This window comes from Vigna umbellata, chromosome 1 (genome assembly GCF_029865625.1).
Source record: "Vigna umbellata cultivar VRB3 chromosome 1, Vumbellata_1.0, whole genome shotgun sequence".
Lineage (NCBI taxonomy): Eukaryota > Viridiplantae > Streptophyta > Magnoliopsida > Fabales > Fabaceae > Vigna > Vigna umbellata.
This window is the reverse complement of record NC_142165.1, coordinates 94,624,840-94,639,662: the sequence shown is the minus strand read 5'-3', so window position 1 is coordinate 94,639,662 and position 14,823 is coordinate 94,624,840. Positions and strand designations below refer to the sequence as shown.

The following is a 14,823-nucleotide window of genomic DNA, read 5'->3' as shown; positions in this document are numbered from 1 at the left end:
GGCTCAAACTGAAGTTCCTGACACCGGAGGAGTGGAAATGGTTCCTGAGTGATGATCGGAGGAAAAAACGGTGAGGGTTTCTTAGAGATAAGATAGAGCTTTTTATAGAGAAGGAGGAGAGAATGGAATTTTTCAGAATCAGGGGAAGAAGGGTGCATGCAGAGAGTGGCGTGAAATTCTGAAACTCAGAGTTTTTCCTTCCAACGTGAAAATCGAACGGCCACTCAGCTGCTCACACCTACCTTCCACCATCTGAGTGTCGGACCCCCTTCTTGACACATGTAATCCACTCAGACGAACCTTGAGTGGATTTTAATGGTTCTGACACTAAATAATGAATATCATAGACATGGATACTATAAAAATTGTACTCATTCTATTATTAAGAATTAATAAAAATATAATATGATACTTGTATACAAATTCAAAGTTAATTATTTATATGATAATGTGATTATTTTTTATCATACTTAACCCATCCTAACTTTCATTCATAAAAGCAAGGTTAAATTATTTTATGTTTTTGAAGTTTTATTTTTAGGCTATTATGTTTAATAACAAAAAGAAAAACAAAATCAAACCAAAATGGTAATCAATTTCGGCGACCATTACCCACTAAAGGATTCCGTTAAAAAAAGAAGGACATTGCAGCATTTAATATCAACTGTTTCCATAATCATCAAATTCTTTGAATGTTGCTCCTTCATTACTTACCTCATCCATAAATAAAAAAGAAGGACATTGCAAATCTCGTTATCAAATGTCAACATAGGATACTATACGCTCAACATTTCCATTCGACACATCATATGATGATAGAGGACTATCTCCTGAAACATATATGATGAGAACTTGAAGAAGACCATTTGCAATTCAAAGGATCTATATGACAAGGTCAAAGATCAAAACATGTCTCCTTGAATTTTGAATATTATAATCTTCCACAAAGAAAGGAATTTAAAGAACATGAAGATCGTGAGCACAATTGAAGAATAATTTAGAAAATTATATAAATTTTATTTTTATTTTATTTGCAAACAATTTGTTTCTATTTTTTAAGTTATTTTTGGACCTAATGTCTTTAGGCTTTTTTTAGGATTTCTTAGGTGCCTGAAATATTTGTACCTATGTATAGAGGCACCAAATACATATGTGGATACTTTCGAGTCATAATATATGCATTTGCATTTTCAAGAGATGATTATCTTGGTTTTTGGATTAGAACTCTGATTCTTATCAAAGATTAACATCTTTGTGGTGAATCTTCACTTGACTTATCAATCTGTTAGATTGTGGTGTCCTCATCTCTATCTTATTTTGCTTTCTTCTCTGATTTTTTTTATTGTGCTCCATGAGGATTCAAATTCAGAAAAATTTGTATTCTTTTCTAGACATGATCATATCATATGATCACTAGGTAATTAAAGAATAAAAACATGATTTTGAGGAAGTGAATGGTGTTCGGTATAAAATGGAGAGGATTGCCTCAATATATTTGTTAATGACTTGATGGGAACATGTCATCCTGTAGGCTTTATCCTCTCTTTTTTCTTTTTTTAGTTTTTTTTTCATTTTTTCCTTATTTTTTTAGTAATCCATATCCTCTTGTTTAAGAATCGATCTTTGTGAAAATTCAGAACAATCAAGGTTTTGAAAAAAAGATATAAAGAGTCAAATGAAATGTTAAGGAGTTTATTTTTTAACACTGGGATTATCAACATGACATTTTCTCTTCAAAACTTTGATCTTTTCTTATTTTTCAGCTTTTCTCTTTGCATATTTCCTTCACATTATCACCACTTTGTAACCCTTTTCTCATACATCATTTTCATATCTTCTTGATCTTGAATTAATTGGATTTCATATTTCTTTTTTCATTTGGTCTTGAATCACATTTCATTCAACTGAGAGTTTCATATTTGTTAAGAGAAAACACCAAAAGATCCCGACTGCAAATACATTAGGAGGTTTCAGAAACCCTCTTCATCATTTCTACTGTATCATTACAATATCCAAATAACGGATGAATCTCCGTAGGAGTAGAGAAAACATAAGATCTTCCTCAACTCGACTTAAAAGGAACGAAAGATGTTGTCCTCCTCTGACAACGGTAGCAAACTCTCCTTCCAAAAATGGCATTCTTCTTATCTAACCCTAATGATTTCCTCTTGTACTCGTAGCTCATGATTTTTCTCCATCGACTTGCATTGTTCATCTATGACAATATTTTCATACATGTCAGTCAATTATTGCCTCTCTCTTATAATTGTTTCTTCTTGTTCATGGATCAACTTCTCGATGCCCAATTTCGCTTCTTCTAAGTACCACCGTACCTCCACGTGCTTTGCTGAGCTATCTTCGTATCCTTTAAAGATTCTTTCAAATGCTTATTTTCTTTCCATATTAGGCTCCATTCGGTCTCCTTTTTTACTAGCTCTTTCCCCTTGCTCTTTAAAGCTCCCCTCACCATCTGATTGCATATTTCTTTAGTTTTAATTTTCTTGAAAGCTCTTTCTGTAATATGCTCTTTTTCAATATTTTCCTTTTTTAACTTCTCATTTTCTTTTTTAGTTTCTTCCTTTAATTTAAGCAATTCTTCCTTATGCTCAAGCTCTTTTAACTATAGCTAGGATAAACTTTAACCATGGCTCTGATACCATGTTAGAAGTGGACTTTAAGTCTAACTCAACCCAAAATTGGTAAACAGGAAAACAACTTTTTGTTCTTCTTCCATAACAGATATTTAATGTAAGAAGAACATTTACTAAAATAACAACAGCTGACCTTTCTTTTTTGTGCTTATTATCTATGTTTCCTGCTTTCCAAAACTTGAGTCCGCCTGCTACGAACGTTTTTACTCTTCACCAGGGGAGGTACCTGCAAAAGGCACTTTGACACTCAAGTTAGTAGTGGTTTAGTGAATTATTTATCACAGTTGAATATTTGAGTTATGGTCAAACGTTCCTGACTTTTGGCCTTTACCTTATATTTATAAGTCATCTCATGAATCATAAATTAGCACAGATCCAATAAAAATAAAAATAAACTTACCTTTAGATTCGGTTAGTTACTCATAAACGGCTTATTAATATTTTTAATCAGATATCTTTAATTATTTTATCGTCTGCTGGACTATTGATCCAATAATAACTTTAATGCTGGGTCAATTATGGCCTAACATTGTTGATTAGTCGGATGGACCGAACGGTTCTGAGTATTAACCGTTCGGTCTATACTATATACCACATAATTTATTACCACCAAATCTATAAATTAGTCGCATATAAAGAATAAAATCATCCCATATATCACCAAAGTTAATACTTCGTATAAATCTCCTATTCTTACTTTGTTGCCCCGATTAACATATATTAAGTTATACTAAAATATTAAAATATACTAATTAAAATATTTAATAAATTTTATATTTGTATTAAATTAAAACTTTTTATTCCAAATTTAACAAAATACATTTTATATTTAATAAAATATTATCATATAAAAATACATTTTTTTATGTAATTGTTATTATATTGTAATTTTAAAATTATAAATAATTTAATTGTATAAATTAATTAATATTTATTTACTATCATAGATAAATATAAATATAATATAGATAAAATAAAATAAAAATAAAATAATTTTAGAAATTCGATTAGGGAAATGAATTGAATTGTAGAAATTGGGTTAAGGAAGATAGAAATGAATAATTGTATGGGATTTTGAAATTAACGCTGTAATTTACTGTGCACAATGTGAAGACGAATTTGCATTTAGTAACGTGTTCACTTCAAATTATTTGAAGGTAAATGAAGGGAGAGATAGGTAGAGATATGAAGGATTTATTATTGCATGAATCCGAAAAGACTTTATTATCCTTCACTTTTTCTAAAAATAAAAACTTTATAAAGAATGTTCATGTGATTTTGATTGAAGAAAAAATTTATTATTATAATAATAATAATAATACAATTTTTCTTTATAATAATTTTAATAATTATATATATTATTAATAATTATCATTTTATATTACTTTTATAACTAGATGTATTTTGATAATCTTTAATTTTTATCAATTAAACAATTTTTTGTATGAGTGACATCAATCAAATATTACACTAATTTTTATAAATTTTACTTTCAAATTCATTATAACTGATCTCCAAATTCACTCAAATAAACAATAAAAAATTTATCTCTAAATCTCCTCAAATTCTCTTCTCTTAAGTTAACAAGGTCGGCCCTGTGGATTTGAGAGGATGGATTTGAGGGGATTTGAGAGGATTTGAAGATAATTTTTTTTGTCGTTTATTTGAGTGAATTTGGAGGTAAATGATAGTGAATTTGAAAATAAATTTTGTGAGAATTAGTATAGAATTGTATTGACATGACAAATTAAAAAAAATTATTTCCAAATTCACTCTCATTTACCTTCAAATTCACTCAAATAAACGATAAAAAAAATTATCTTCAAATCCCATCAAATCTATCCTCTCAAATCCACTCAAAAGGACATGGCCTAAGTAATTAAGTTGTGTTTGTACGTGTATTTGTGCATAGTACGTGTGTATAACATTTTGAAATTTGTGTATAACATTTTGAAATTTGGTTGTGAGTATTTCAGCGTTTATCTGATTTTGAAATTTCATTATGTCATTCTATAGTATAAGGAGATTTAAAAAAAAAAACGGGTTTCGAATGGAACTGAATTTAAATGGGGAGAGAAAAAAAAGGAAAGTTTTGGTTTTGGAAAGCTAGAGAGTTGACAGAAATTGGAAAGAGGGGAGGGACCTAATTGGTTTTTGGAGAATTCAGGAAAGAAAAGAGAAAGAAGAGGGGTCGTCGGAGAAGGTTGAGAAAAAAAGAGGGAGAAGGTTAGGATTACATCAGCTTTCAGCGACCAAGGTATTGTTTTATCGAATTCTGTTCATCTTGAATGATATTGTTTAATCACTGCGTGTTTATCATTTCATCTGTTATAATTCTCTGTTTTCTTGCAAATGTGGTGCAATATCGCGATGAATTTTGTCTCTTGCTCCTTCCTGTTGATTCATCAGAAACCCATAGCAAAAACATAAGAATTACAGAGAGATAAGCCCATTATCAGAGTTCAATGACATAACTTAAACAAAAATCAAAGAATTAAACAGATTCTTAAGAGTGTGTGAACGTCACTTTTATGTGATTCTTGATCTTCGTGTGTGTTTGGCTTCACCAACGTTGATCTTCGTCATCGCGTTCGCCTTCTCTGCATCGCCAATCATGGCAGCGACGAAGAAATAAAATGGAGGTAGCAGTGATTCGTTGGTTGCAATGCAAAACACAGAGAGAAGAGAAAACAGGGGATATACTGGAGGGATTCTCGCTCACATTTCATCTCTGGAAAAAACGCAGGATCAGGTAAACGAAAAGATAGAGGCTAGTATTGAGATTACTCGAGAGATTGAATCCAGCGTCGTCAAATGCGAGGAGTTCGAGACCGATTTCGCGACTGGGGACGCTGATTCGATCAAAACTTCTGCCCTCTTGCAATTCGACACTGTTGGGTACGTCACCGTTGATGGGAAGCTTTTACAACCCTATGTCCAGAATTTCAGGAAGAAAATAGAAGAGAAACGTCGCGCGAGAGAGATCACGATGACCGCGAACCGAACAGAACGGTTGTGATCGACCCGAACAGAACAGAGCGCGACAGTTGAGCAGTGCTTCCTATGAATGGTTTCATCAACGCCGATGACGGTAGTCATGAACGAAGCTGAAGTGGTGCGGTGGTGCTCGACCTGAACAGGATAGAACGCGGTGGTTGAGCTACGCGGTACAGGAAACTGTTATCGGCAACACTGCAGCCAACGAGTTTGATCGTTGAGTGGTCCGGTGCAGGAGGCGGTCGCCGGCGGCGGTGTGGCAGCGATCTCGGTGGCGCGGCGCCGACAGTGCAGTGAGGAAGTTCTAGGGTTTGTGGTAGCAAGAAGGAAGAAGCTCCTGTTATTTTAAAAAAATTTATTCAGAATAAAAATTAAATAATACAAATAATTAATAATAATAATAATAATAATAATAATAATAATAACAATAAAAGTTAAAATAATAATATGGCTAGACATATTATTTCTTCTCCTTTTTAACCCTCTTTTTTACCCTTTTCTTAATGTTCACCCTCATCTCCGTTTACTTAGGGTTTGAGCTTGATGAGAATGGGTGACGTGTTGATATCAGGGTTCGCTGTTTAGTGAATCAATATTATTCGATTCGTTTATTAGTAAAGTCGAAATTTTTTTAATCTGAGTAGTTAATAGATTAAACAATTTAATTCACCTAGTTATCAGTTTCTTTTTTGATAAAAAAAATAACATTTTTTCCTAATTTAAATTTAAATAAATGAGAAAATGTTTAAATTAGATTTATGATAAATCTAATATAAGATTTTATTCATATAAACATATCATCAAAACTCTTTAACAAAATTTTCAATAGTTTAAAATTCAAATTTAGATTTGTAGATTTTTCATATTATTTATTTATTTTATACAAAAATAATTTTATTCGAGATTCCTTTTCAATTTTTTATAAAATAATTAATCCAATAAAAAATATTTACTAAAAGAATTAGGTACGTGGGTGAGTTAACCTCGCTCACCAATCCGGGTGAGTCAACCCCGCTCACCAACACAAGTGAGTCAACCCTGCTTATCAACCTAAGTAAGTTAATCGTGTTCATCAACCCAAGTGAGTCGAGTTCTTAATGAACTATGTTCAAAATTGGTTCCTATCAAAATTTTAATTTTTCCTTTATTCATCCAAGCCTAAACCAGTGGTGGTGGGTTAAGATGGTTCACAGATTCTACTCTGTTTTAATAGCACTAACTCTATGTTCATACTTTTTATGCATAAATCTTGATTTACATGTCATATCTCTACGTAAATCACAAATTACAAAGCTTTCATAATTTATCGATAAATTTTGATGACAACTTCTTTTACAATATTTTTATTCTTTTTCAAAAAAATTGTTAAGCCATTTCAGTTGCAACAGATATGACAATTGGCATGACAGTTTATATCAATGTGTTTGCTGCCATCCAGACGTTCCATTCCATGCAATACAAAACACACCAGAATGCTATGAACAGGTTAGAAAGGATGTTTGATAAGTAGGAATACTCATCCAAATTACTACTTTTTATTCATTTTTCTGTTAAAGGATTTGCTATGTTTTTGTTATTGATCAATTCGTCTACTTGGATTGTTTAGTTATATTCAAGTCTAGTAAATAATGGAACCCTGTGTAATTGTTAATTTTCTCGGTGTGAATATTAATTGAGTGTGTTTTACCTTCAGGAATATACTTGCAGCTCAAATTAGAAGTAACACGCAGGACCTATAAACTACTTTTATGCCTAAGAAGCGAATCCACAGTCCTCCTTTTCACTTAGTCCTAAGGAACAGAATGGCTTAGAAGAACTGTATGTGAATATAGCTTGTTGTTTCTTTCCAAGTCAGCAAAAAACACTTTAATGTGTTTAAGATATCAATTGAAAGTTCACAGTTATGCAATTAATCAGTGCATTAAGGAAAGGCAACTCTCTTCTTTTCCCTTTATCTAGATTTCTGTGTGTGCGTCATCATTCATCAGCCAACTTGTTTGTCGCAGGTTTTCTCCAACTTCTTTCATCCCTACTTTATTTTTTAAAACCAAATGTTAATTGCTCATTTTAGAGTTCTTATAGTTCAGTTCAAATGTCCATTTTAACTGGGAGCTTTTTGGTTTTGTTTTGGAACGAAGGACTTTCCTGGGATACCAATGAATCGATTCTGAGATATGCCTTTGAGAAACATGGTGAAATCATTGAAGGTTAAATCTAAGATCTTCTTTCACATTTTGGTTCCAATTTGGTCATACAACTATGTTGAAATTGCCCTAAATTCTTCTATTTGTACTTTTGCAGTTAGAGTAATATGTGATCATGTGACTGCGAAATCAAGAGGTTATGGATTTGTGCGGTTTGTTTCTGAAACTGCAGCTGCTACAGCTCGCAAAGAAATGAATGGCCAGGTTTTTATTTTTTTCATTTCTCCTATTTGTTTGAGATGAATTCATTCTTTTATATCACAATCTTTGAAAATATGCGGACTTATTAGCTAAAGAAGTTTGCTTCTCTGTCACCCAACATTGTTATGTATGAACCTTGCTCCTTATTCTGACAGATACTGGATGACAGACGTATTCGGGTTACTTATGCACACAAAGGTTAGGGAATAAGTCCGTCAAACTATTCATGGTTGCATCATATTAACTTTCTCACTTTTATACTTGAAGTCTATTTATATTCTTAGCTTTTAAGTTTAGTCATTCAATGTAGGTTTATTATTTAAGGGAATTTTAGATTGTCTCGTTTTGTTTTCATGATTTGAATAGATGTTCTCGTGCTCCTTCACTTCAAATTGTTGTATATTTTTGTCATATTTCAGTACATTAATTTTTATTAATTAATTTTTGTTGTGTGGTTGTTAAAAAAATGGTTCGGCTCAATCATTTAGTCTTAATCTCACTTAATCCTCTGGACAACTTTTAGAGATTGTTTATTATTATAAATAGTTGGGTTAAAGACGAGTTTTGCAGAGAGATTATACCACCCCGTGGTGGCTTTCTTTGTGAATTTCTGAGTTATTCTTGTTTTAAGATTCTTTAGTTCTGTTGTCCCATTATTATTTGAAAACACTGTATACTCTGAGAACTTTGACATCATGGCTAAGTTCCTTAGGACAGAGGTTTTATAAGCCCAAGTTAAGCTTATTTTGTGATGGATGTAAGGGTGTTGTTTTGGAAACTAGCAGGCAACAATATTAATATAAGATCATTGAGACCATATAACTTGCATCTCAGTGCTTTTCCGGTTTGATTTGTCTTTATTTTTTTGCCATAAAATGTTACTGATGGCCAAATGATAAGTAATGTGCACTGACAGTTACAGTTGGAAACTTACGTTTAGTTTCCCAGTCTATTTTCACATGCACTTAAAATGGGTTTACCTATTCATCTAATAATCATTATAATTGGTTACTTAAAAGTTTTTCAATGTATTTTGACCATTACACGAATTGGCAGATTCTGGAAACAGGAATGATCATTCTCCTGTTGTCAGTGAGTGACAAACCTGTAGAACTCATAGACTGAAACTCCTTGAATTACAAATTCTAATGCAGATATTTGATAACACTTCACATTCAAACCAACATGTGTCTTGGCTTTTAGCTCTGAGAACACTTCAATTCAAACTAGAATGTGCCTTGATGACAAATCATGTGTCTAAAGATTGAATTCTTAGACTAGGTTATGAAATTGTTAGATCAAATATATTAGATGACAAATTTAATCCATAATGCTTCTACATCCAACATAAAACAAGGTGGGAGTCATTTGATAAATTTAAGAATTAATTAAAGGTTTTTGAGTTCTTGTTTAGGTTTTATGGATTGTTTAAATTGATGTATGAATCACTTTTCATAGAGACAAGAAGAAGAGAAGCAAGAAAAGTGTGTACATACAAAATCTTTTTGTAGATGTATCCAGAAAATGGAGTAATAAGTGACTAACAAGCAGCACTAATAGACCAAATCTTTTGAATTATAAATTATAATGCAGATATTTGATAACACTTCATTTTCAATCTAACATTCTTGTATGCATAGTTCTGGAAAAGTTCAATCCTGTTTCTAACTTTATAGGAAGAAGATATTTAGATGCTAATATTTTTATCCCTAAGGGTATTGCATACAACATAAACACAGTAAATGATTTATAAAATGAAGAATTAGTGAAAGTATTCTGAATTATAAAAAACTTATGCCACTCTTAGGTTGTGTTAATATATATATGGCTATCAGTCTCTATATAGAGTTTTTATTTTGTAAATATATATCAGAGAATGATAATAGAAAAGATGCTCTAATCCCTACAGTCTGATCAATTAATGAAAGGCTATTACTGTAAACTCATACAATACAAAAATTATAACACAATCAACTCTTGATAAGTCAAGAAATTAAGATATGAATTGATGCATTCAGCATTTGAAGTTGAACAAATTTGCACATTCATTGAACAAAAATATTAATCCAACATCAAATATAGAATTAACCTATACAACATCAACTGTTTACTAGACTTCAATATAATTTAAGCCATGATCGGTCAATAACGAAAACTTAGCAGATCCTTTAGCAGAAAATCAATAATAAATAGTAATTTGAACAAGTATCCCTACCTACCAAACATGGTTTTTAACCTGTTCATACCTATAAACAAGATATTTCGATGTTAACATTTTTATCCTTAAAGATTCTGCATCCAAGATAAACGAAAGTGGACGAGTTAAAAAGATTCTGCATCCAAGAAAAAAGAAAGTGGATGAGTTATGAAATGAAGAATTAGTTCAAATTATCAAAAACTTACCCCACTTTTGGATTGTGTTAGTAGATGTGTTCATCAGTCTCTATAAACAGAGATAATTATTTTCAGGATTTTAAGCTACCAAATGCGAAGGAAAAAAAATCAGCTGATGAATACATCCCAATTTAGCCATCTTCAGAAATAACTATTTGTAATCCAATTATACAACTTATGAACAAAGGAAAGTAGAACATGAATACATGATTCGGTATCAAACACTTCTATTGCATCAATTTAATCATTTCAATACATAGAGGCTGTGCACAATCACATTTTTTCAGTTTAAACTAAAACTAAAACCCTACTGGTTGAAATCGAGGATTAAAACATTAGATCCAATAAATACAACTAATAAGCATTAGGGACCAAGAACACAGGTCAGACCTAAAATAACTTGTTTAGGAACTAGTGAACTTGGTAACGGCCTTGGTACCCTCAGAGACGGCATGTTTGGCCAATTCTCCAGGCAATACAAGTCTGACAGCAGTCTGGATTTCCCTTGAAGTGATGGTGGGCTTCTTGTTGTAGCGGGCAAGTCTAGAAGATTCCTGCGCAAGCTTCTCAAATATGTCGTTGATGAAACTGTTCATGATGCCCATAGCCTTGCTGGAGATACCAATGTCAGGGTGAACCTGCTTCAAAACCTTGAAGATGTAGATCTTGTATGTCTCCACACTCTTCTTGCTTCTCTTCTTCTTCTTATCACCGCCAGCTCCTCCCTCCTTCGGAAGCTTCTTTCCTGCCTTCGGCTTCTTCTCCGCTGGAGTCTTGTCTCCTACGGTGGACTTCTTCTCCTCTGCAGGCTTCTTCTCCGCTGGCTTCTTTTCTGCCTTTGGTGCCATATCTAGAGCAGAAGTTGGACACCTGAAGAGAATTAGGGTTTTGAATTGAGATTCAGAAAGCTTAATGGAAAAGCTATTGAAGATGTGAATAAGGAAAGCCTTGGACGATTGTATATATAGGGAAATGTTTTGGAGTTCTGATTGGCTATAGGACCTTGACGGGGATCGATGAGTTGGCGTTTAGATCGACTGTTGACGAACGGTTGAGATGTTCTTTTGGCTTCTTAGTTTTCCTTGGGCGCCTAAATTTATTCTTAGGCGGGTATTACCTTTTACAAATGAAAGGAACACAATTTTTTTAACTTCAGTATCAGAAAATCAACCTGGAGTGCATATGAAAGTTCTCCCTTTTACATTGTTCTACCTAATATTATTTGTTTTAAGAAAATTCAATCTTATCTAATAAAATAAATAAAAAATTATACAAACATAATTAAATTTTTTTATTCTTATTTAAAACTTAACAAAAATTAATAATTTTTTATTTAATTCTTTTAAAAAATTATATTTTAAATGAATATAATTTTTTTAGTATGGTATAAATGTACATCGTGTTAGCTTGAGGTCAAGATATTACATAAGAGTACATGCGCATATTGATTTGGGATTTTACTTGCATTTGTTTTTTATGAATTTCGAAAGAAGGAAAGATGATAATTTGTGAGATTGTATAATTTCTCACTTTTCGTAGATGTGTTCGAATTTAAGGGTATGAAAGTGTAAAAACCACTTATGACCTCAAACCAAAGTCAAAATGGTAAGAAAAACAATGACGTTAAATTTTGTCTGAGGTGACTATCGGTGTGTTACTTTCTACAAAAACTCCCACTCTCCACAAACAATGAAAGAGTGTCACATCAGTAGCCTTGTCACGACATCACCATCTTCCCTCGTGAGTGAAACCTAGCTACCGCTATTGTCACGCTGCCACCTTCAACGCACCATCCACCACGAGCACACCGCTTTCGCGCAACCAAGTCGCGATTCACACCTCTTCCATGGCCATCGTAGAGAATGAGTAGGCAACCCAATCATATCGTCGATGTCATGTTCGTCTTCCTTCATCAACCTAAAACACATAAAATGTTCACAAAACGCAGAAATTGTGAAACCCTCGCACGAATGCCATGGACTACCTGGCGCATCCATCAACAAATGGTGTCTTCTCCTACGTGCTTCTGAACTCGGTAAATAGAGGAAATCACGAGTGCGATTTGGCCATTCTTCACGCGCCCTTCAGCGTCGCAGTACCCTAGCCCCAATTGGTGTTTTCCATTCGAAAGCCCCAAATCAAAATCGCGATACGTGTAAAACCCTAATTTGTTCGTCAAACTTCTCCAATCTACACCACGAGTTCGAATAACCTGTAGGAAAACCAAGAACAACAGAACAAGACCACGATAATTATCTTTCTCACACCTGCATAAATTGGGGATTCTTCCATAAACTAGGGAAAACCCAGGGAGAGGACTAGGCTACTCTGGAAGAGAACCCATTTCTGCACTATCTTTAGGTCGTCGCGACCCAGTTTAACTTACTTTTTTCATTTGATATTTTTATTTTTAGGGATTTTATGAAATATCTGATTAAAAAGAGTGGGTGAAGAAATTAGGTAAAATAAAATATAATTAAAAAAAGTTAGTCTAGAAAATAAGTCAAAGAATTAATACAAAAAATGAATGCATAAATTAAATGAAGAAAGTGAATGAAAGAAATAGTAAAAAATAATAATGGAAAAATTAGGTGAAGAAAATAAGTGAAGAAAAATAAGTGAGCTCTTTGTTTGCTTGGCACTAAGCGGTATCGAGTGGTGCTAAGCACCATTTCTCTATTGCAAATCTAGACCTCTTTTCTCTTAATTCGTTAGGTGTGACCTGCTTAATGGGCACCAGTTCTAGTTTGGACATCTGTTTTAAGGTTTCTACTAATTTTTCTGTGTTTTCTAGTTTTGATTGGTTTGGAATGATTTATACAAATTTAATATATATTTGTGACATTATATATGTTATAGTTTATAAATATGGTGATACTAGTGATGTTATTTCAAGTATGATATAGAAGTGATGATGAGATATTGTTATTGGTATGGTATCCATGTGTGGCGTAATTCCATGGGTCTCTCGGTGAGATTCTATGATGGCATTCACCAGTGTATGTATTGATGTATGAATTATGTTTTGGGGGATATCCTGACACTCCAATAACCATATAATCTCAAGTAGAGATAATGGGTTATGCAGTGAGAAGTAGCAAGAGGTCCTAGTCTATGGTCTAATTCATTGGCCGTATGTGGTAGACGAACTAACCTTGTGTGGTAGCTTGGATGAGCAAGTTGTTTCACCACTATAAGTGCAAAACTCGTGAGAGTCCAACATCAATACATGTATCCGGATGATCAAGTCTAGAGTCTATGTGTATGTTTATATTTTGTTTGATTTGGAAGTTTAATTGTTATATTATAAATCTAAATTGCATGTTTTTTTCTGCTTAATTGCATATTTTGTTTGTATGTTTGCTTGTATTTTTATTTTTCAATTATCACCTGATTGGTGTGAGTAGAGGATGATATTTCAGTGAAAATGGTGTTGAGCGATGAAGGGACTGATTTGTAGACAATAGAATTAGTTTCTTTGTATAATTGGAGTTTTATAAGACTATCTTAAAACAATTAGACTATTAATAAACATTCTCGGTGTTAGAAATTCATTGTATATAAGGTTAGGTGTTATCGTTAAAATCGAATAACTAAAGTAATATTTTATATGTTTACTTATTGAAACGTGTGGGGAGCTCAGTCATGTGGTTAGCTCGATGGAGCTTGAGGTTAACTCGGTAGGACATATGGTTAACTCGGTGGAGCATGACGTGATTAATTAACAAATCAACTCAATTGGAAATCATGCACCCCTTGGAAGCTTTTAAATGGAAGTTGTGCACCCTCTGACAACTTCCAAGTTTAAGTTGTTAACCTTAATGACTTTCAATTATGACAAATTGTTTAGGAAAGTCGTGTGTGGGGTGTACGACTTCTCGATTTAAAGTCGATCTACTCTAGGAATGACAACGGGTCAGGTCGGACACAGATAACGTCTTCCTGTTATTCGATTCATAACAAAAAAAATTCATCTATTCTTATTAGATACTCGTTTAAAAATACCTACAAATATTTTAAATTTCGTAGATATTCGTTGATACTTGCGAATATTTTAAAATATATATATATATATATATTTATAATTTTTTAAAATAAAACATAAACAAAATTACAAAAATTAAAATAAATACAATATAAATTAAATTAAATTTAAATTAAGTATAAAATTTAAATTAATTTTAAATTTAATTAAATTTAACTTGATAAAATATAATTTTAATTAAATTAAATTTAATAAAACATAATTTTTTTTATTTTAATTTTTTATAAACAATGGATATATGCAATTACAGATGATATGATATTACATTTGATCTATTTTATAAATGAATATTAAAATACTCAATAAAGTGTGTTCGTTTCCACGTATTTAC

At 32.3% G+C, this 14,823-nt stretch overlaps 2 protein-coding genes across 3 annotated transcripts; one reads left to right on the top strand and one right to left on the bottom strand.

Moving 5' to 3' along the window:
• Window positions 1-4,654: 4,654 nt before the first annotated feature.
• On the top strand, window positions 4,655-8,496 carry LOC148206870 (glycine-rich RNA-binding protein 4, mitochondrial-like). 2 transcript variants are annotated; one of them, XM_088104864.1, is made up of 6 exons: window positions 4,655-4,908; window positions 7,037-7,133; window positions 7,342-7,654; window positions 7,787-7,855; window positions 7,950-8,056; window positions 8,209-8,496. In XM_088104864.1, the coding sequence occupies exons 3-6, from the start codon at window positions 7,552-7,554 to the stop codon at window positions 8,254-8,256; spliced, it is 327 nt and encodes a 108-aa protein (XP_087960990.1). In that variant the 5' UTR covers window positions 4,655-4,908; window positions 7,037-7,133; window positions 7,342-7,551; the 3' UTR covers window positions 8,257-8,496. The 2 variants fall into 2 exon arrangements, with proteins under 2 accessions (XP_087960990.1, XP_087960991.1); XM_088104865.1 differs by lacking the exon at window positions 7,037-7,133.
• Window positions 8,497-10,657: 2,161 nt separating this feature from the next.
• Window positions 10,658-11,392, bottom strand: LOC148206869 (putative histone H2B.1). The gene has a single exon (XM_088104863.1). The coding sequence runs from the start codon at window positions 11,293-11,295 to the stop codon at window positions 10,852-10,854; it is 444 nt and encodes a 147-aa protein (XP_087960989.1). The 5' UTR covers window positions 11,296-11,392; the 3' UTR covers window positions 10,658-10,851.
• Between the last annotated feature and the right edge of the window lie 3,431 nt (window positions 11,393-14,823).